Source organism: Microtus oregoni, unplaced genomic scaffold, assembly GCF_018167655.1.
Source record: "Microtus oregoni isolate MIOR12 unplaced genomic scaffold, Mior012 000112F_ref0000385, whole genome shotgun sequence".
Classification (NCBI taxonomy): domain Eukaryota; kingdom Metazoa; phylum Chordata; class Mammalia; order Rodentia; family Cricetidae; genus Microtus; species Microtus oregoni.
In genome coordinates this window covers 2,096,089-2,119,312 of record NW_024544738.1, presented here as the reverse complement: position 1 = coordinate 2,119,312, position 23,224 = coordinate 2,096,089, and the positions used below count along the sequence as shown (strand labels likewise).

The following is a 23,224-nucleotide window of genomic DNA, read 5'->3' as shown; positions in this document are numbered from 1 at the left end:
GGGTTCATCAGATAGAAAGAAATACTTAGACTTGACCCAAATCTAAAACTTCTATTCTACAAAAGACACTACTAAGGAAATGAAATGATAAGCCATAGGCAGCAAGAAAATAGCAGGTAAAGAATTGGTACATCAAAATATACACAAACCTACAAAAAAGGCTATAATAGGTCAAAGTATGTAAAAGATATAAGAAGATAAGAGAATGATAAATAAGCAACAGAACGATGCTCATTGTCATTCATTAGTACAGAAATGTACTAAAAACCAAAACTGTAAGATACACGAGAATGGTTAAAATTAAAACTTCCTAAGAAAGCAAACACTGTGAAAATGTAGACCGGTCTCATATCTTCTGCACTATTCCTGGGAATGCAAATTATTCCCACTCATAAAAATGGTTGTCGGGTTTTGGGAAAATTAAGCATACACTTTCCATACAAGTACAAATGAAAAACATAAGCATATGCCCATATAAAGATATGTAGGTAAGTGTTCATTACACCTTTATTTATAATACCCACAAAGTAAAACCAACCAACAAAAATGGTCAACAAATGGTCAATACATGAGTAAATTGTGAAACATTCATAAAATGGACAACTCAGAAACAAAAAGAAGACAAATTTCTGATAAGCTTTATGCTAAATCAAAGACATCAGGTACACAATGTTTCCCCAAAAGACAAAAGCACAGAGATAGCAAACATATCAGGAGTTGCCAAGAATTCAGGTAGGACAATGAACATGTTAAGCAAAAATACATGAAGGAATGCTCTATATCCTTATAGCGACGGTAATCACACAAGTAGGTCACTATATATGTAAGCTATACATCAATAAACTTTTTTATTATTTTTATTGAGCTCTACATTATTCTCTGCTCCCCTTGCTTCCTCTCCGAGCCTCCTCTTCAACACTCTCCCAAGGTTCCCATGCTCCCATTTTACTCAGGAGATCTTGTCTTTTTCTACTTCCCATGTATGTCTCTCTTAGGGCCCACATTGTTGTCTAGGTTCTCTGGGATTGTGAATTGTGGGCTGGATTTCTTTGCTTTATGTTTCAAAAACACTTATGAGTGAGTACATGTGATAATTGTCTTTCTGTGTCTGAGTTACCTCACTCAAAATGATGTTTTCTAGTTCCATACATTTGCCTGCAAAATTCAAGATGTCGTTATTTTTTTTTCTGCTGTGTAGTACTCCACTGTGTAAATGTACCACATTTTCCTTATCCATTCTTCAGTTGGGGGGCATTTAGGTTGTTTCCAGGTTCTGGATATGACAAACAATGCTGCTATGAACATAGTTGAGCACATGTCCTTGTGGCACGATTGAGCATCCTTTGGATATATCCCCAAAAGTGGTATTACTGGGTCTTGAGGGAAGTTGTTTTCTAATTTTCTGAGAAATCGCCACACTGACATCCAAAGGGGCTGTACCAGCTTGCATTCCCACCAGCAATGTAGAAGTGTTCCCATTACCATACAACATCTCCAGCATAAGTTGTCATCAGTGTTTTTGATCTTGGGTAAGATGGAATCTCAGAGTTGTCTTGATTTGCATTTCTCTCATGACTAAGGATATTGAACTTTTCCTTAAGTGTCTTTCAACCATTTTAGATTCCTCTGTTGAAAGTTCTCTGTCTAGGTCTGTACTCCATTTTTTTTATTGGATTATGTGTTCTTTTGATGACCAATTTCTTGAGTTTTTTTATATTGATTTGATTCCTTGTCTTTTCATTTTACATTCTTAATTGTTCTGGGATGCTAGGGATGGAACCCAGGACCTTCCACATGCCTTCACATAATCTGCAGACTCAGATCAACTTTTACAAAAAAAACATTCAGAATAGGCATACAGTTTAAAGGGGTTGTGGATGGGCTGGAGATGTAGAGCTAGTATGTTTCAGTTCTCTTAGCATGTGTGGGGTTGATCCCCAGCACTGAATAAACCAGAGGGGGTCACATACACCTGTAATTCCAGAAGTGGAGGCCAAAGAATCAGAAGTTCAAGGTTATCCTCAGAAGCACAAGAAAGAGATATATGAGGTCTCTCCCAATAAATAAAGGATAATGGGTGAGATCTCATTTATAAATATCAAAATTATAAGTGTCAAAAATAAAGTAATCCAATATAAAAAACATAAGTGTAACAAAAATATAAAATATCTATGAATAAACTTGAGAAATGTGCAAAACTTAAGAAAATCCAAGCATAGAGCAGAAGAAGGCATAGAAGGTCCCTGACTAGAAAGAATCATAAAAATGATACCACCCATGTTGGTTCAGAAATCCACTGCTCTTCTAATAAAAATGCCAAACATGTTTGGCCAGGAGGTAGGCAAACTGATTCTAGAGTCACATGCCAAACCAAACAAACAAGAACCAGGAAAATGCAGGCGGGGAGAAAGGGGCAAGAAAAGGGCACTGGCCCAAGCACATTTAATATGTAATCTAAGGGTCTCAAGAGTAACTATTGTGATATTAGACAGCAACAGACCAGGATGGGAAGCCTAGAAATGCTGTTTTAGTGGGGCCAACCAGAACTTTTTAGCTACTCTGTAAGAACAAAGAGTAACCATGTGGGAGAATATCTAATGACAAAGTCTAGACATCATTTAAAACAACAGAAGTCTAGAGGAGCAGAACACATAAACAGTGTGTGGACGGGTTCCAACTGAAGAGAAGGTGTAACTCATAATGGAGAGAGTTAACCTCCCTGATACAGAGAAAAAGCTATTAGAATAAAGAAAAAGCCCATATGAAAACTAGAAAAACTATAAGCAAATGACAGGAAAAATATATGAATCACCTGTAAACTTAAAAAAAAATCCATTCTTGCTAATAAAAGAAAAGCAAATTCTAACAGGATGATACTATTCTCTCATGATAACAAAAACATCTCAAAGTTTGACAGCATAGCTGTTAGTGAGAGTCTAAATACCCAATCTAAAATGAGAGGAATATACCATATTTATCCCAAATTATAAGCCATTACTCCTTCAATACAATAATCTCAGCTCTAGACCTCTACCACATGATACACCTGAACACAAATAACAACCTTGAGGTTATCCACAAGGTATTGTTTACTGTAACACGGGAAACAACCCTAGTGGCCACCAACAGAGGACAGAAAATCGTGAAACTTTAAAGAATGACGAGACACAACTCCTTGGATGAAATAGGTCAACACCAGAACAACTTAAATGCGTGCAGGGCCATCAGCCTTTTGTAAGATAATAGGTGGAAATTAGCACTTATGTGTCTATTTGCTTGCATTTATGAAAAACAAAACAACAAACCCACTGGAACAAGAAGCCAATGACAGTGTCAAGCAGAAATAAAGAGAATTTATTTTACATGAGGATCATGTGCATGTATTATCTATTTTTAAAATAACATTTAAAAAAAGTCCTGTCACGTGCCTGTTCTTCCTGTTACTCAGAAGTCTAAAGCAGAAGGATCAGTTGAGCCCAGGAGTTCAGAGATAGCCTGGACAATATAGCAAAACCTCAACCCAAAAGAAAAATATTGCAATAAAGATTCAAAGAAGGCAAATTTTTCAAAAAAAATTTAGGTAAAACTAAACAATATATTATTTAGAGGCACCCACACATTATGAACCTATAGTGACTATTTTAACATTGTCAGACTATCTTTTTGTTGTTGATCTTTCTGTTAATACAATTAGGGTGTAGGCTGGTTTTGAAAGCCTTGGTTTCCATGGTTACATTCAGAGTACAGGCGTTTTCAAATGCCTCATCTTTATGGAGTAGGATAAATTGCCACAAGACTTTTCTCGGTGTCTTCTTTCCCTCCCTTGACTTTGAATCTCCTCTTGACTCTGAAATCTGTGCACTGTTGCCCAGCTCTCTCCTGCAGCCACCTGAATTCCATTATTGTTATTATTTGATGTTTGTTAGCTTGGTAGTAGGTGGTGAGGGGATTCTCTGACGTTCTGATAAATCCTCAACATTAGGCAGATATGGAATCCGGGTCTAGGGCTGGTAACCCACAACACACATGTCCTTGATCCCCCAAGGGGAATGATGACTCAGGAGGAAATTATTTCACTTATTGTACTGCTCTGTGGCCAGTGGGTTTCCACCAAAACCCTCCATATTTTCCTGTCCCAAGGATTAAGACTTTTCATTCTTGGGAGCTGGCAGGGATGGGCTGGGAGAGACACCTGAGCAGATCTTGGCAGTGTTGGCTGTCCCCCTAGTACTGTAGGCAAACTTTCTCAGGATTCTCTCTGACCTTCATCAAAAGCACCTGGTGGGACTCCTAGATGAAAAGCTTACACAAGAATGAGAATCTCTGCACCCCCAATCTCTGGCAAGCCCTTAAAATCCTGATTTAACCTTCTTAATGGTTTACCTAGCTTTCAGCAGGTCTGCCCTGGGTAAGCAAATGCTCATGTACCACCTGTGTCTCTCACCCAGTTTCTGCTAGGATTCAAGAAAGTCTTTCATTTGCTACTTATCTCTCTCTGAGCCACAACCAGATTTCTGTATATTAGTTTCAAATACATATGTGTGTATGTATGATCATATACATATTTACACCTTACATATATGACAAATGCTATATGGCTAAGCCACATCCACAGTCTCTCATAAGGTTTTCTAATAAGGTTTCCTCATAAAGGTTGGATATTTGCAATATGAAAGAGTGTATTAAGTAAATTGTACAAAATAACAGTTCACTAAATGCTCTGCTAATCAGACAGACATTAAAAATTTGGAAAGCTCAATAGTATTAATATCTAGTAAAGGATTCTGATCAGTTCCAGTTGCAATTAAAGACAACATTTATTTTATTAACTTATATACTGTTGCAATACACAAAATTCTTGATTTCCATTTGGCATCTTAGGGGGACAAAATGGTCGAACCCTGTACCTTAACATCGTGAACTGCATCACTGGCCTAGTCAGGTCCTCCCTAAGAACAGCAGGGACTACGCAGCCCTTATACCCTGGAAATGCCTCTCACAGAAACTCAGCTTTAACCAGGGAATCTTCTAGCAGTCCGTGTACTGCAGAAATGTGAAGTCATCATTATAAAAGCAAATAACACCAATTCCAAGGGATTAGTACCTCCCCCATGCAGTCTCCCTAACTGAGTTCATCCAGCAGAGTAATTTCATAATTTGGAAGTGCCAGGGTATCACTGTTAGCATGGCTCCATGACAAAAGCCATTGTAACAAAAATGACTATCACTCTGCTTCTTCAGATTAATATGAACGTGAAACTGCATGCATGGTTAGTTATATTATAAAAGGTCCTTCCTTCTGTCCTATCTACCACCACATTCTCTCCCTAAATTTCAAAAAATATACCATTGGTAAGTAAGTTTATTACAAAAATAACTCAGGTGAGAATTTTTTCTTTTTTTTAATTTAATTTTATTTATTTATTTATTTATTAAAGATTTCTGCCTCCTCCCCGCCACCGCCTCCCATTTCCCTCCCTCTCCCCCAATCAAGTCCCCCTCCCTCGTCAGCTCGAAGAGCAATCAGGGTTCCCTGACCTGTGGGAAGTCCAAGGACCACCCACCTCCATCCAGGTCTAGTAAGGTGAGCATCCAAACTGCCTAAGCTCCCACAAAGCCAGTACGTGCAGTAGGATCAAAAACCCATTGCCATTGTTCTTGAGTTCTCAGTAGTCCTCATTGTCCGCTATGTTCAGCAAGTCTGGTTTTATCCCAGGCTTTTTCAGATCCAGGCCAGCTGGCCTTGGTGAGTTCCCGATAGAACATCCCCATTGTCTCAGTGTGTGGGTGCACCCCTCGAGGTCCTGAGTTCCTTGCTCATGCTCTCTCTCCTTCTGCTCCTGATTTGGACCTTGAGATTTCAGTCCGGTGCTGCAATGTGAGTCTCTGTCTCTATCTCTTTTCATCGCCTGATGAAGGTTAATATTCAGGAGGATGCCTATATGTTTTTCTTTGGATTCACCTTCTTATTTAGCTTCTCTAGGATCACGAATTATAGGCTCAATGTCCTTTATTTATGGCTAGAAACCAAATATGAGTGAGTACATCCCATGTTCCTCTTTTTGGGTCTGGCTTATCAGGTGAGAATTTTTGTTTCTTTTTGTGGTATTGGGAATCAAACCCAGAGCTTTACATGCATGTTCTATAACTAAGACATATCCCCAGCCTCTCATGCGAATTTTCTTTAATGCATGGATTCAACATATCAAACCCAAACAGATGTTTGTTATAATTACTTCACTTCACCTTTTACAGAAACTTCTAGAGTAGCTGCAGCTACTGCCTCAGCACCCAATCCTTTCTTCCAAGTTTGCTAATACAGATAATGCTTCCTGACCTGGATCATACAACTTTTCTCCTCTCTTCTGGTCATATCTAGACACTGCATCTACGGCACAGCAGACGAAGCCCTTGAGGGTGAATTTTATACTCCTTGAACTTAAGGGACTCAGCCAGTTTTCTGCCTTTTCTTGCTCTGCTACACATTGCAAGGAGAAACGGCAGGGGGACAGTGTGTTTTAAGGTCCCCTTCCAAGTGGCTGCCTATATGCATTCAATGAGAAGGTGGTAGGGAAGGAGAAGCCAAGGCAGGTAATTCTTCCTCTATCTCTCCATTCTCTCTCCCTCTCTGTCAGTCTCCACATCTGTCTTGCTCTCACACTCCCTGGCTACATATTCTCATAGCTGAAGCTCTCACAACACAATCCTCTCTCCAGGTCCCATGCTTAGATGTCTTCCTAGTATTCCAGGTCCTCACAAGAGGCCTTATCCCTGAGTTCTAATAAAAACAACTACCTTGTTTTGGTGTTAGTACGGGGGTTGGTAGTCATCTCTAAGCTGCTTCAATAGTCTAACTGGCATCTTTATTCTTCTGATTTTTTATCTAACAGTTGCCTCCTACTAAACTACCTGCTGGTTTTCTCCTGGCTAGACTTCATCAGCCACATCAGACCTCTACCATATTACCCTGTACTGGATAAAAATCACCACAGTTTCTCTGCGAGTTTGAGGTCAGCCTGGTCTACCGAGTGAGTTCCAGGACAGCCAGAGCTACACAGAGAAAAGCCATCACACTATCACCACCTTGTCTATCTCTCTTCCATGCCATCATAAACAATCTGCACAGTACTGCCACTGAAAAAAACAATTCCTTTATTCATACTACTGAAGAGAATGATTGTGGCTAGTTCATAGCCTACCTCTGAATGAAATCTTTTCTTTCTCTAGTTCTCTCAGAGCTAAGATGTAGCCAAGAGAGTCATAGACTAGAAAAAGACAGTTCATGGTAAGCCTGCTTCAAGTGTGTCTGTAAATACATAATCATATCTAACCACATAAACATACATAAAAAGTTCACAATTCAAGAAAAATAAATGTCAAATGATAGAATGTACATGTACAGGGTTTCAAAACTGAGAATCAGAATTTCTTTATAAACAAAAGCTTCTACTTCCAGACAAGACAGAAAATGAAGCAGGGTTTATACCTTTTTACACAAAATATATGACATGGTGGTTTTCAAAACAGTAACCATCAAGTAGTGGATGCCAATGACCCCTGGGAGATGGAAAATATGAGGCAAATTCTGTGATTGCCCAGCCTACTGTACTGATTTTGAGGGTCACAGGACAGAGAGAGGGGGAGTAAGTGAAGCCTGACAGCTGCCCAAGTCAAGAAACTCAAGAGTACAGACACAAAAATCACCTAAATGTCACTTGACAGAGAAATTTGATCTAGCTACACAAGGACAGAATTCTGGAAATCCAGAGGGGCTTTCCTTCAAGTATTAAAGGCAGATTCTCACATGCATATAGGAAGGGAAAGAGGACAATACACCCAGCAAGAGTGGTTCTAATGAAACAAACTGGAATGATATTTGATTCACAAGGCCTGTACAACAGAAGAAACATGGTCTTGCCTCAGAAGTGAGGGTAAACAGCCTATGAGCAATGATTGTTTCAGACACACCTAAGAAGTCATAGAAGATCAAATCACTTCCAAGCAAATGTACTGCACCTAGCAATTTATAGATGCCAAAAATGACTAGTGTACAACGAAGAAAAACTCTTGAAGACTGCTGGGCATGTAAAAAGGGAGGAAAATAAAACCTACAAAAATAGTCAAGTGAAACTGACCCAAATGCTAGAAGCACAAAGCAAAGACAGGTATTTAAAAACATATTATAAGATATCCCATATATTCAAAAAGTTAAACAGAGATATAAGAGCTAAATGGAACTTCAGAGTATAAGGACAAGAATTTTAAGAAATAAAATAACATACTGGATTACACTCATGGCAAATCAAGTTACAGGGAAAAAAAAACTTTAACTGGAGGGCAAAGCAATAGACACAGCCCAAAATGAAACACAGGCCAGGCAAGGTGGCACATGCCTATAATTTTAGCGCTTGGAAGGCTATGGCAGCAAAATCACAACTTTGAGCCCAGTCTGGGCTACATATTTAGACACTGTACTAAAATATACAAACAAGCAAATAAAAGCAGAAAAGACCATTCAATTCATTCTATAAAGCTAATGTTACCCCAACACACCAAAGCAGACCCTATCATTCGTAAGCATGAAAATTCTAACCAAAATTTTAACAAACCATTTCTATAATGTATTAAAAGAGTGGTGCATCCTAACCAAGTGGAGTTTATACCAGGAAGGAATCCAAAGTTTGCTATTGAAAAGTATATACTATACTGTATTCATAAGCAGGAAATGAAAAATACACAAGCATCCCAACAAGCACATGAGGGCACGTGAAAGTCTCTCCCAGCCAACCCTGCTAACCGTCTCAGCAGTGTAGATAAACATTTGTCAAAATACACAGCTAACATTAATAGTTCAAGAAAAGACTTACCACAGCAGCTCTACTATTGTAATAAAATGTTCTACCTGCTACGGCTAGACAACAAAAAAAGAAATGCCACCTTTAAGCACAGCACATGGGAGGCAGACACAGGCAGATCTCTATGAGTTTGAAGCTAGCCTGGTCTACAGACTGAGTTCTAGGCTAGCCAGGACTGCATAGAAAATAAAAAAAAAGAGAGCAAAAGAAATACCCTGCAGATTAGAGAGAAATAAAACTATCATTACTCACAATATGATTGAATATGTATAAAATCTGATAGAATAATCAAAAGCTACTGAAATTAAAATGTGAATTTAGCAACACTACAGGATATAAGATTTAGGTGCAAAAATCTATTATATGTCTATATATTTGCATCAAAGAACTAGAAATTAAAAATCATAAAAAAGAAAAATTGTAATGCCAGCTAAAATACTTAAGGATATCAGTTCACCAAATACATGAAGACCTGTACATTTAAAACTAGAAAACATTTGAGGCCAGTCTGGTCTACAGAGCTAGTTTCAGGACAGCCAGGGCTATAGAAAGAAACCTTGCCTCAAGAAAAAAAAACCTAGAAAACAATGCTGAGATGAAACCCCAATGCTAAAGAAACCCTAAGTAAGTGAAGAGCTGTGTCTATAATGATCATTCTCCTCAAATTAAGTACCAATTGACTATGTCAATCAAAACACCACCAAGACATTTTGCAGAGAGAAATAAGCTGACTCTGAAATTGACGTGGGAAGGTCAAAGAACTGGAACAGCTCAAGCAATCTTACAAAGAAAGAATAAAGATGCACACTATCCAATTGGAAGACCCATTATAAACCAGCAGTAAAAAAACTGCAGTACTGGCAAAGACAAGTACACAGATTAGTAGATCTATAACGAACAATTCAGAGGCAGAGCTACATAACTACAGGTAATTGATTTTTGTAACTCAATAGAAACAGCAACTTTCAACAAAATTACTGAAACAACTGAATGTCCTTACACACAAAAAACTTGAATCTAAACCAAAATGTCATACCATTTACAAAAACTAACTGAAAACAAATTCTAGATCTAGATGCAAAGGTATAAAATATTTTGATGAAAACAAGAGACAATCTTTTAAACCTGGGTTTAGTCAACTATAGCTTTTTAGACATGTGTCAAACAGACAATGCTGCCAAGCCCATCACAATATAAAATTTAGTTCTAAAAATGGACATGGTTAAGCTGGGTGTGGTGGTGCTAGGTGAGCTGTACAGATGCTCTAGAAAACAGTTTGGTAGTTTTCATGTGAAATGAAACCAATGACTAATCTACTACCCAGCAAGTTGCTATAAAAATGAAAACTTACATTCATTCATACAAAAACTAATATAGTAGCCCTAGTCATAACCATTCCAGATTGAAAATAATCCCAGTATCCTTCAACTGTGGTATATCCACCAAAGACAATCCCATAATGTATCTTAGGCAATAATACTCATTTTATAAAATAATTAATCCTTTTCTCAATTTTAGACAACAAATACTCCAATAAATAAAACCAAATTTAGACAATAAATATTCATTTAGTAGAGAATCATAGAGAAAAGTGATTCTCAAAGGCATTGCGCTGACAATGTTAATCCCTACACATTATGTACTATTTGGCTCCATTTACATATTACACTGGAAAACACAACACTAAAGTGATAAACAGCATACCTGTGATAGTCTGATTGAACCCATAGTATGACGGTTTCCTTGTAATTTGCGTGTGTGTGTGTGTGTGTGTGTGAGAGAGAGAGAGAGAGAGAGAGAGAGAGAGAGAGAGAATATCACATGTTGGGGTATCTACCAGAAGAGAGTAGAGTTACAGGCAGTTGTCAGCTATTAGACGTGAATGCTGAGACCCACACTCAAGTCCACTGGGAGATCAGCAAATGCTCTTAACGACTGAGCCATCAGTCCAGTTTAATACGGTTTTTTTAAAGGGTGATGGAACAAGCCTTGCGTGATCTTTGTTCTAGTTGTGGTTACACATATCATAAAACTGCATGTAAAAAAGTTCATTTTCTTTATGATGACTTTTAAAATAAAATTAAAAACTAAAAAACAATAACAAATAAAGAGGGCATAGGTATAAAACTAAGGCAGTCTCATAAACACAAAAATCTAACAACAGTCAGCTGACATCACCTTAGTCTACAGGAAAAAAGTTCATACAACAGGCCTGATGTTGCTAGCCCTGGAATGGACTACTTTATATGAGCAATCCTTACAATAGTTCCTGGGAATGTGTCTGTGAAATGTTCTCTATGCTGCTAGTTGATAGACAATGTGATTTGTGTGCCAGTAACACTAAATTCTGTTATACTGTCCTAGGAAGATTGTTTTCACAAATGCAATTTATAGTAAACACCTGTTTTCCACCTGAGTGCCAGAAATTTCAGAGAGAGGGCTCAATCGTAGGGTAGCTGCCTAGAATGTACACGATCCTGAATTAGACCTCCTCCGCTGCAGGGCTCAAGAGAGCCTACCGAAGCAGAAATGCGAGTGTGTGTTGCCGGAGGATGAAGCTAGTCCTGTGCAGCTGGAGTTACAAACTCACACTCAACTCCCCTATGGAAGTACTTGAGAAGCGCAAACTAAACTCTTCCAGACTCCACTCATTATGAGGTTTTCCCTTGCTGATCCTTCTGTGTCCCCTTTCACTGTAATAAGTCACAGCCATGAATAAAATTGTGTCTTAATTCTAGACCTTTTCACCTAATATGCCTAAAACAGTTACCAAATGTGCTTTAAGTGGAGCTTAAAACCTGAGGCTTTCCTCAAACTATTTCTCTGAACTCCTGTCTACTCTTCATTTTCCAGTAGAACTCCAGGAAGTACCATATGCATGGTAGCTATGAACATTTGCATCAGCTCCTCAAAACACCCCATGTTTCCTATTTAAATTCAAGTAACACTAACAGCTTGCCATAAACATTACAATTGGGTTCAGCAGCAAATAGAAAACTTGCATCACTCTCATAAAGAGTACACAAGTATGCAATCCAAGCCCAACATGAAAGTGTTTCTTATTCTCATCTCTTGATCCAATGTGGCTGCTGAAGCTCCAACATCAACACTCCAAGAATCAGCCAGATAGCATGTATAAAATAAGAATCTTTGCTTTGCCTTCTGTTTCTAACCAGAACTTAGTTGTATATCTATACCTAGTGGCAGAAGCACTTTTCACTGCACAGCAACAAGCTCATCAGGCACAAGATGGAAGCTACCTGATCCTGCCTATAAATCAGTATGGACATTTGTATTATGATAATGTTCATTCTTAAAACAAACCGATTCCATGTTTTCATGATCTAACATAAGAGCAGTTCGTTTTCATGCATGAAATGGGCCAGAGGAAGGAGAAGCTGGCTTTTCATGTTGTTATCAGGGATCAGGTACCTACCATCTTGGTAGGGCCATGGAATCCTCCCCTCCAACTGACAAATGGATAAAGGAAAAAGGATCACATGGGGACGACACTTATGCTAAGAAGAGCAGAGGCAATTTTTATTTTAGTATGCTTCCTATGTCAGCATATGTGCAAATGTGCTTGTGTGTGTGCAAGCACATGGAGGCCGGACGTTCACGCCAGCTGTCTTTCTCTACTGCTTTCTATCTAAGTTTTCAGAGGTCTCTCACTGAGCCCGGAGCTCAATAACTGGACTAAAATGGCTGGACATGTGCCAGCCTGATGGAGAAAGGTCATTGGTTAAATAAAAAGAAACTGCTTGGCCCTCATTGGTTAGAAGATAGGTGGGAGGAGTAAACAGAACAGAACGCTGGGAGGAAGAGGAAGTGAGCTCAGACTCCACAGCTCTCCTCTCCCGGGAGCAGACGCCTCAGAGAGAGAGACGCCATGCTCCTGGCTCCTGGGCAGACGCGATGAAGCTTCGACCCAGGATGGACGTAGGCTAGAATCTAGCTGTGCTACATAGAATATTAGAAATGGGCTAGTCCAGGTGCAAGAGTTAGCCTAGAAGAGGCTAGATAGAAATGGGCCAAGCAGTGTTTAAAAGAATACAGTGTCCGTGTAATTATTTAGGCGCATAAGCTAGAGCTAGCCATGTGGGCGGTCAGGTGCCGGGGACGCAGCCCCACCGCTCTTGTTATTACTACACCAGCCTCAGTCCAACCCCAGTACTAGGGTTGCAGACACTTATCTCTAAGCCTGATTTTTTAAAAGCTTCTTTATTGAATCTTTGGAATTTTCAAATCATGTACCCCAATTCTATTTACTTCCCACCCCCTGTATTCCTCCCTCATCCCTGTTGCACTCCCCCATGAAAGAAAACCAACCAAAGTAAGCAAGCAAGCAAACAAAAAAAATCATACAAACAAGAAGCACAAAACAAAAACAAATAAAACCATAAAAGAACAAAAGCCATACCCGAAATAACAAAATCTCAGCTTCTCCTTCTCTCCTGCCTCTCTATCACCTCTTCATCCATCCTTTTGGCATTAGAGGCTTCAGTGTATCAGATAATATATCCCTTTGTCCCATCAGCTTGATGAGCAACTGTACACTGCAATGTCATTGGTCTGGTTCAAGGCCTCTGGTTTTTGTACACCATCCCCACTGAATCCTCACCGGAGTTCTTCTGGGAGATCTTGTGGGTATCATTTCACAGGACCAGTCCCTTCACAAGCTCCAGCAGAATCTAGATGGACTAGATGCTAGGGTGGGTCAACCCAAGGCCCATTAGTGGGCCTGGGTGTTAGGAGGCAGGCCAGATGGAGCCACTGGGGCCACTTGCCTCTGGTGCAGAGATGGAGTCAGCTCCCCAACATGCATGCCCTCAGGGTAGCTTGATCCTCACCTGTGGTGAAATGTGGGGGCCCTCTCTCCAGAGTGCAGGGGCCAGCTCTCTTGCTACAGTGGGCAACAAGAGGTAAGACCAGCTTTCTCAGGGCAGTGAAGGAAGGGACTGGCTCAGTATAGCCCTCTGATTTCACCTCACATGATTCCTAAGGCCTCCTGTGGTACCACTGGCCACAGACATCAACAGAGCCCCAAGCTGCAGCTGGACCATGGACCCCAACATGGCTTGGCAGCAGCATAGGCATGGATGATATCCTGGCTCTGGGTGGAGGGAATGGCCACTCAGGTAGGAATGGTTCCTGCAGTTGTGTGGTAGCCAGACACTACCAAGGCCTCAGATGGTGGCCCTAACCCTGAGCCGCTATATGACCACTAGTGGCAGTGTAGGACCCAGACTTCAGGTCAGACCCCCAGGAGAAGTTAGGTCTAGATGTCACCACTGCCCCCAGCAGCACGGTGGCCCTGATACACTAGGCTCACAACCAAAATTATGTATTTTCAAAAGAACCACACACACACTATATATAGTGTTTAAGTGTATACTTTATGTAATTATTGATAGAAAAAAGGCAATGTTGCATATAATATTATCTTATCTTCTCCTACAGCACTATTATATGAACAGCTACCTTATAAGAATATCTTAAAACATCACATCTCTTTTTCAATGGCTGTATAGTATTCTTTAATTGGCATGCAGCATCATTTTACTAGTCCATGCTTGGTATTCCTTTTTTTCTGCTGCAGCAAATATTCAATGTAATATGTTAACACAAATTTCTGGAGGACAAAGGGCAAGAAGTGACACTGCTAGATAAAAGGGAAAGGTAGGTATTAGCAAATGGCACACCAAAAGATGGAATAATACGCAATTATCCTCACCATTAACTATGCCTTCACAGATCTTAAAATTATATCTGGGTTCTTCTGAACAAGTAAACTTCAAAAAGCAAAACTTTCCAAGGAAATCGCAAAGTCTTAAGTGAAAATGAAAACTAATATTTACCAAATTATTAAGTATCAGACACTGTATCTTAACCTTTTAGAATACTTTAACCCCATGGGGTAAGCAATTTTATCTCCACTTCCCAAAAGAGGAAACTAAGGTTCAGAGAACTTCCCCATCTAAAGTCATGCAGCTTTCTAAGAAGCAGACCAGCACCTGAACCCAGGGACATGGGTTACCCAAGTGAGACTACTCTAAAGTTGGGCCAAGGTGAGAGGCTCTTTTAGAGAGAATATTTGATTCACCTGAAGGAAAGTGTGCCATGTTTGTTCACAGGTTCAGATATTTCATCTTGATTGTCAGCTTGAATGGACTGACAAGCCTCTAGGATAGGTAGAGCACACCTGAGTGTGTCTCTGAGCACATTTCCAGAGGGACTAAGATCTACACTGAATGTGGGTAGCACCACCACATAGGTTGGAGATCCAGATGGAATAAAAGAGGAAGAAGGAAGGGCTGGAGAGATGGTCAGGGGTTAAGACTACTAGCTGCTCTTGCAGAGGACTGGGGTTCAATCTCCAGCACTCGCATGATGGTTCACAACCACATGTAACTCCACTTCTGGGGGATCCGATACCCTCTTCTGACCTCCACAAGCACCAGGCATACATGTGGCAAACAGATATGCATGCAGACAAAACATTCATACACACGCTAAATAAATATTTTTTAAAGAAAAAGGAAAAACCCCACAAGTGCGGTGTCTCTACCCCTGCCCTGCCACAATATTGTAAGCTGAACCACCTGCCATGATAAACTGAAATTTCTGAAACACAAAATAAATCCTTCCTCAGCTGGGTGTGGTGGTGCACACCTTTAATTCCGGCATTCCAGGAGGCAGAGGCAGAGGCAGATGGATATTTGTGAGTTTGAGGCCAGACTGGTCTACAAAGCAAGTTCCAGGACAGCCAGGGATATTACACAGGAAACCCTGTAAAAGGAGACTGCGCTTTCATTTACCAGCCGCCCAGACCCAAATAATTACACATTAACTGTATTAACTACAACACTGTTTGGCCAATGGCTCAGGCATATTCCTAGCTAGCTCTTACATCTTAAATTAACCCATTTCTATTCATCAATGTATCACCACAAGGTTGTAGCTTACCGGTTATGTTCTGGCATCTTTCTCCTTCAGTGGCTATATGGCATCTTCTCAACTCCACCTATTCTCTCTCTCTCTCTCTCTCTCTCTCTCTCTCTCTCTCTCTCTTCGGATTTCCCACTAGGCTTTATTCTGCTAAGCCAATAGCCGAAATAGCTTTATTCATCAACCAATAAAAGCAACACATATACAGAAGGACATCACAGAGCAAAACCCTATCTCAAAAAAATAAAATTTAAAAATAAAAACTTCCTCCCCTAAGTTGTCTCTCTCAAAACCAGCGATAAGAAAGTTTTACTAACAGAAACGTGGTACTAGAGAAGTAGGGCTGTCGCCATGACTACTTGGTAATATGATTCAGAAGCCTTTGGAATGTGTTTGTGAGAGAAATATGAAAACATTTGAAGCTGTGGAGTAAGAAGCCTAGACTGCTGTAAACAGAATTTTGGGGCTGAGTAGAGTGGGAGCTCAGAAGACCAGGATGCATACAGAATGCTACAAAGTTTCAGATGGAAACAAAGATTCTACTAGCAATTGGATCAGAAGACATTCATGTTACATGCTGGCAAACAAATTGTCTATACTTTTATACATGTCCTGAGACTTTTATAGAAAACTGTCTTTAAAAACAATGAACAAATTCATCTGAAGAAAGAGGTTCTAGAGCAGCAGTAGCAGCATGCAGGATGTAGAATGGATGCTGCTGGAAGCTCCTAGCCAGGTTTACAGTGAGGATCAGAAGAAAAAGACAAGTCTGAAAACCTTAAAGGTCCAAGAAAAGATATAGCATAGAAAGGAATGACGTCTGAAGAGATTAAAATAATTTAAAAGTAGGGATTGAAGAGAATGCTCTATAGTTAACAGTATTTCCAGAAGATCTGAGTTCAGCTCCCAGCAGCCATGTCAGGTGGCTCAAGACTGCCCACAATTTCAGCTTCATCAAATACAACACACTCTTATTCCACCTCTAGCACCTGCACACATGTTACACACATACACACACACATACACACAAATACACATTGAAAACAAAAATCTTTTAAAAGTCTTTCAATCCAAGCAGAGGTGGTGTAAACCTTTAATCTCAGCATTTGGGAGGCAGAGGCAGGCGCATCTCTATGAGTTCGAGGCCAGCCTGGTCTACGAAAGAAGTTCCAGGACAGGTAGGGCTGTTACAGAGAGAAATCCTTTCTCAAAAAACAAAACGAACAAGTCTTTCAAAAGAATCCACGTATTTTGTAACAACAACAATGAGAAAAAAATACAGAGGGTATCTTTGGAATTGACCAACCCCCCCCCCAAAAAAAATTGGAGTCTCAAAGGGAGTTTGTCGCTTTTCTAGTTTTGTGTGCCAGTGGAATGAGCTTCAGAGTCATTGAAGCTTCCTCCCAGACTTCAAAGGAATAGCTGGGAAGCTCGGTAATATGCAGCAGGCAGCCCTCAAGAGGGCAATGTATGAAATTGGGAGAATTAAATAAAAGATGCAATGCAGAGCCCAGAATATTGGAGACGACTAGAAAGGTTGGAAGCAGGAGGCACAGCCAGCTCAAGAGAAAATCCATGTGCTATACGACCAGCAAGGCTATAGGGGTAGGGCTACCAACTCCTCCGACCTCATGGCACAGCACAACACATGCCACACCGCCACATGCCACAGGTGCTAGACAGAAAGCTCGAGGGTTTCCCTGCAGGCTTTCAGTCTTGCTCTTGTCTGATCCTTCTTTTCTATTTCCCTATCCTCCTTTTTAGAATAGGTAATCTCCTCTGTGCCATTATTCTACAGGGGCTCACAGCTAAGAGTTGATTTCATTCTTCAGAGGAAATTTGGACTTGAACTTTTAAGCAGTGCTGGAACTATTGAGACTGGGGGTTTTGGAGATGGACTAAATCTAATTTACAATATGAGTTATGAGCCTTTAGCGGTGCAATGTTATGAATGAAAGAGATGTGTTTGTGTACTGTGGCTCAACCAATAAACTTGTAAAGAAGGGTTAACTATGATCATAATATGACTGGACAGAGAAGCACCTAGAATGCTGAAATGTACCTTTGGATGTATCTGTGAAGGTGTTTCCAGAGAGGATAATCTAAGAAAGACTTCCTCTGAAAGTAGGCAACACTATTCCATGGATGGGGAACTGGATTAAATAAAAAGGGGGGAGGGAGAAATAGCCAATTCAGCAGGCACACTCTCTGCTTCCTGGGCAACATAACGAAAACCCCTGTGCTCCACTAAGCCCTCCACACTATGGCAGGCTGAAATCATGGAGATAAAACCAATCCTTCTCCCTTAAGTCGTTTCTCTCTGGTATTTGGTCAAAGCAATGAGAATCTCACCAACACAGATACCCAAATGTAAGACTAATGTTCCTACATCATATTTGATCCTTTCATACTTTGTCTGGAAGGTCGACTCTCAGGCTGTGCTTAGCAACATCAACAGAGCAGCAGCAAGGAACCCACAACCCAAAAAACTTTGCAATGGCTGACCAATAAGTCTTCAGAAAGCTGGCAGACATGGAAAAAGGAGAATTAAGAAGCAGGTGGCGGGCTAGTGTCGTCTACAGATATTTTGGATACACGTCATTTGTCACAAAAACACTATAGAGGAAGTAGAACTACTGTAAACATGAGAACCACAATTAACTGACAGGCTATTTATGCCACCTTCCCCTGCCTCAAAAATTTGTTATTTCGGCTGTGCAAACATGCAGGACCCTGTAACTTCCGAGACAACTGGAAGCTCCCTAGTGCAATGGAACAGGGTAGACTGGTGCCATGCTTCACACAGATATCTACAGCTGGCATGTTCAAACTCCCTAGAAAGTCAGGTCTGGGAATACTGTGCCTAGTAGCACCCTGGCCTCTTGTCAGGGATGAATGCACTATCCTTAGTACTTGTCTTTTACTACAAATGCTAAACATTCACAATATATCTCTTACTGTCTTTAGGTCCTTTGTACCGAAACATATACTTACTACTACAAGATCTATTGGTGTAAATTCCTAACGAAATAACTACTCCCTGGGGACAATGGGATGGCATACCATGATATAAATAGGGAGAAGTGGGTGTCACATTCAGTGATTTAAGAAACACACACATCACAACTGATACAGAAAGGAGGCATAGACATGCTACTAGGTAATTACACTTCTACAGTTCAAAAACCAAAATGCACAAATAAGTACATAACGACATCTCCCTTCCGCTCAAAAGTCACAGCTACCAGCCGGGCGGTGGTGGCGCACGCCTTTAATCCCAGCACTCGGGAGACAGAGGCAAGCGGATCTCTGTGAGTTCGAGACCAGCCTGGTCTACAAGAGCTAGTGCCAGGACAGGAACCAAAAGCTACGGAGAAACCCTGTCTCGAAAAATAAAAAAAAAAAAAAAAGTCATAGCTACCAAGGTTCTGTCCCCTAAGGAAACCAATGAATAGTCCATTACATATACTTCCATAGATATTTATACCTATACTAGTTTATTTGTTTAATACTAAATCTATTCCTCTCAAAATAAATATCAGTTCAATAGAAAAAGGTGGGAAACTCCTGGGTATTTACTCAAAGGACTCCAAGACAAGAGATCCCTGCACATCCATGCTTACTGCAGCAGGACTCACAACAGCTAAACTATGGAACCAACTTAGGTGTCTGTCGTCAGAAAAAGTGGATAAAGAAAATGTGCTACATATACACAATGGAATTTTACTCATCCATGAATAATGAAATTATGTGGTGTGCAGTAGCAGATTATCACGATAAGTAAATTAAGTCAGACTCAAGAAGACAAATATTGCATATTTTCTCTCATTTGTGAATCCCAGACTTTATAGATATAACAAAAACTCATGACATGAAAATAGAAGCTTGAATGTCTAAAACAGTGGTTCTCAAGATGTAGGCTGTGATCCCTTTGGCAAACCTCTGTCTCCAAAACTATTTACATTAGAATTCATAAAAATTACAGTTATGAAGTAGCATTTTGGGGTGGGGGTCACCACAATGTGAGGAACTGTATTAAAGGGTCACAGCATTAGGAAAGCTGGGGGAAGAAAGGGAAAGAGCAGGAGGAGAAAAAAGTAGAGGACAGCAGGGGATGAGGAAAACACTGTCAAAATACATTAATTACTTGTGTCAAATGTTCTTAAGAAAACCAGTAATATGTACAATGAATATATGCCAATAAAATAGATTACAGGAAAGAGACTTTTCAAACTTGAAGGGTTTTGGATTTCAAAATTGAACATTTTAATTCATAAAAATTTCTGAAGTTAAATTGTAGCTTCCAGAAATTAATATGCATACCCAGGGCAGAGCAGATCCTCAACAAGTATATCCCTAAGCCTTCCTGACCTTTATTACTCAGAGACAAGAGGACAACTACTCACTTCCTCTATGGATACTGAGAAATAAATCAGATTTCTTTGTCTGTGGGCAGATGCATGTGTGAGCACAGGTGTGTTCATGTGTGTACACTAAGGCACATCTGCAGAGTCAGAGACTCCTGCCTTATTACTCTAATAATCTTAAGTACATAGTGGAAAATTTAGTAATCAATTAAAATTAGAATTCAGATTTTGATCGAGAATTGAAACAGAAGATCAAATGTCCTGGAAAGAAATGTTTTCTCACAATTACAAACAACCCAAATCAACATATTAATATTTGACATAACCCAGGAATTCACACTTTGACAAAATAAATTTCTCATACATTTAAAAGCCATAGAAGAAAATGCCACAGGTATATCATGAGATTTAGAACATGACTATCCACAAAATGAAAGAGCACACTGGCATGTGGCCCCAATTACTGAAAAAGTGAGGTGACTTTCTGAAGTATATATGAGTGCAAGAAAAGCCTACTGTTGTTTTTAAGCCTTATGATAAAGATGGCTGGAGCTGGGTGTGGTAGCTCACACGCGCAATCCCAGTACTCAGAAGGCTGAGGCAGGAGGACTGCCCTAAATTCAAGGCCAACCAAGGCTACACAGTAAATTTCAGGACAGTCTAGGCTACTCTGCAAGACCCTGTCTCGAACAAAATCCAAAGATAAAAATTACTGAATTCTATGAACATAGAATAATCCTCAGAACACATATTTTTATCCCCATTTATTTTGTCTTTGAGCATGCATTTATGAGTCTGTCAAATGTACTACCTATTTCTCACTGTTCTTTAAGGAGTTGGTTCTGAGACCTATAAGATAAATATATGCTCATAGCTTTGTATAAACATACAAAGGCAGTCCTTCATTTCCAACATGGCTCTGAGGCAATCGTCTAAGATGGCGGCATATTTCAATTCCTCACTCACTATCTGCCCAGGAAACATCTCGGTTTACATGCTTTCCTCATGTCATTGATTTGTTACCAACTAAAACAAACTACAGAGGCTCCTTGATCAAGTATGGAGGCCAAAGTCTGGCCTGAGACTTGTGATTTCCCATAACCACCTAGATTTTTGATTTTACGGTTTCAAAATCTGTTTAGGTCACTACTTCCAAACTGAAAGACTCCCAACTAGTCCCTTATACAATTTGTTTGAAAGGGTTTGGTAGCCATAAGCCCTGGTTAGTAATAACTAACCAAGAACCATGAGACCCAAAAGGTCCAGGACCAAGGGTAATTCACACATTTAAAGTTAAGAAATTAAAGATTAATTTCTATTCGTCAGGGATTCATGGGTAAAAACTGGAGTATACTGTGATGAAGAATAATGCTCTGGCTTGGGAGACAGTTCTGAAGGGGGGCTCTTTTATTTCATTGGAGAATGCTGGTTTGGGGCTTCCACACCCCTGAATTAAGTTTGGAGTGACTGGGGTGGGAGCGAACGACAGGAGGCACAGAGAGAAAAAAGGATGACTCAGATTGTGACTGTTATTATCCCCGTCATAACCCTGTCCACGCAACATGCTGTGTACTATTCAATCCAGAAAGGAAAGTGATATCAGCCCATCCTTAACAAAAGAATCAAAACCATCACTTTTCCCTCCATACACTCAAAAATGTTTCTTCAAAGTTGCTCCTTGTTACCAATTTAGGGGTAGAAGAGCTACCCTTGGCTTGCAGAAAGCAAGGAAATAGGTATAACTTCCCAAGGGACATTAAGGATTCCTGTCTCAATAGTTAGGCCTGACATAGTGGTGTCACTACATTGAGTCCTAGACCACACTCACCTTTCATTCCTCCTCGGACATTATTGACAAGAGATAAAGAGAACACAGCCCTCAGAAGTGAGCCCCTACCTGGAATGACCATCATGGGCAGCCCAAAGTCAAGACTCACATTCAGACCTCTTTCTCACCCCTCTGGGGCCTGTCCCCTGGCGCGGCACAGCTCCCTGAGAAATCACCCACCTCCTGCCCCTGTGTCCTCTACAGATCTAAACTGGGGTAGGAAAGGGGATCAAGGCTGATGGAGAGGGGCACAACAGAAACATAATCAAGCAGAGGGGCTAAGAGATCTCCTCTGTGTCTTTCATCTTGGTTCCTGGTAAAGAAACGTTGAAATGGGACAAAAATGCTTTTAAGCATAGCACAAAGTCATAAAAATGCAGACAGTTGACCTTGGAAAGCCACAGCGTCTCAGCTGGAAACGCAAAAGAAGAAACTCCTTGGGAAGTGAAGCCAGAGAACTGTGCGGCAACCCGGAGGAGCACAGCCGGCCGCCCAAGGGATGTTGGCCGGGCAGTGGCAGGGAACTCACCATAGATCATGGCCAGCCCGGTCTCGTGCAGGAAGCGCACCCGGCGGTGCTTGAAGAGCCAGATGGTGAGGATGGTGAGGGTGAGCAGCAGGATGAAGGTGAGCAGGCTCACGCTGTCCTGCCGGTGGCTTTCCTCCGCCTCCTTCTCGGTGGCGAGCTCCTCCATGGCGCTGCTGTCCTCAGCCGCCGCCCCAGAGGAGGAGGCCGCGGCCCCGAGCCACAGCCCCCGACCCAGCAGCACTGGCAACAGTGGCAGCAGCAGCAGCCGAGGCGCCAACTTCCAAACAGCCCTCCCTGGACCGGGGTGCGCCGCGTCACTAGGCTCCATGACTCCAGGGCTGCCCGCGCCTCTTTCACGCGGGGACCAGCAACAGCCCGCGCAGTCGTCGGCAGCTTCCCGCGGTGCCGACCTAGCCCGTGGCTCCAGCCGCAGCTCCTCCTCCTGCCGCTAGCGCCCGGCCAGGGCTGCGCCAAGCTGCGGGGGAGGGGCGCTCGCAGTGCGCAGGATCCCCAAGCGCCGCCCCCCGCCCGCGCACCTGTTCGTCGTCATTGTCGTCGTGCCCCCCCCCCCCCCCCCCCCCCCCCCCGCCCTGGCCTAGAGCACGGCCACCCGGCTGTCCGGGTGGGGCGGGCTCTGTCCTCCTTCTCCGCCAGGCGGGCAGCCAGCCCTTTGGTGGCGCCGCGCTGACCGTCCTGT

General features: G+C 41.3%; 1 protein-coding gene across 1 annotated transcript in view; it reads right to left on the bottom strand.

Annotated features, from left to right (window-relative positions):
* Positions 1-22,855, bottom strand: part of LOC121443736 (sodium/hydrogen exchanger 7-like) — a 152,714-nt gene extending 129,859 nt beyond the window's left edge. Inside the window, 1 exon segment of the mRNA XM_041645530.1 lies at positions 22,528-22,855. Coding sequence (XP_041501464.1) covers positions 22,528-22,855 — 328 coding nt within the window.
* Positions 22,856-23,224: the final 369 nt, after the last annotated feature.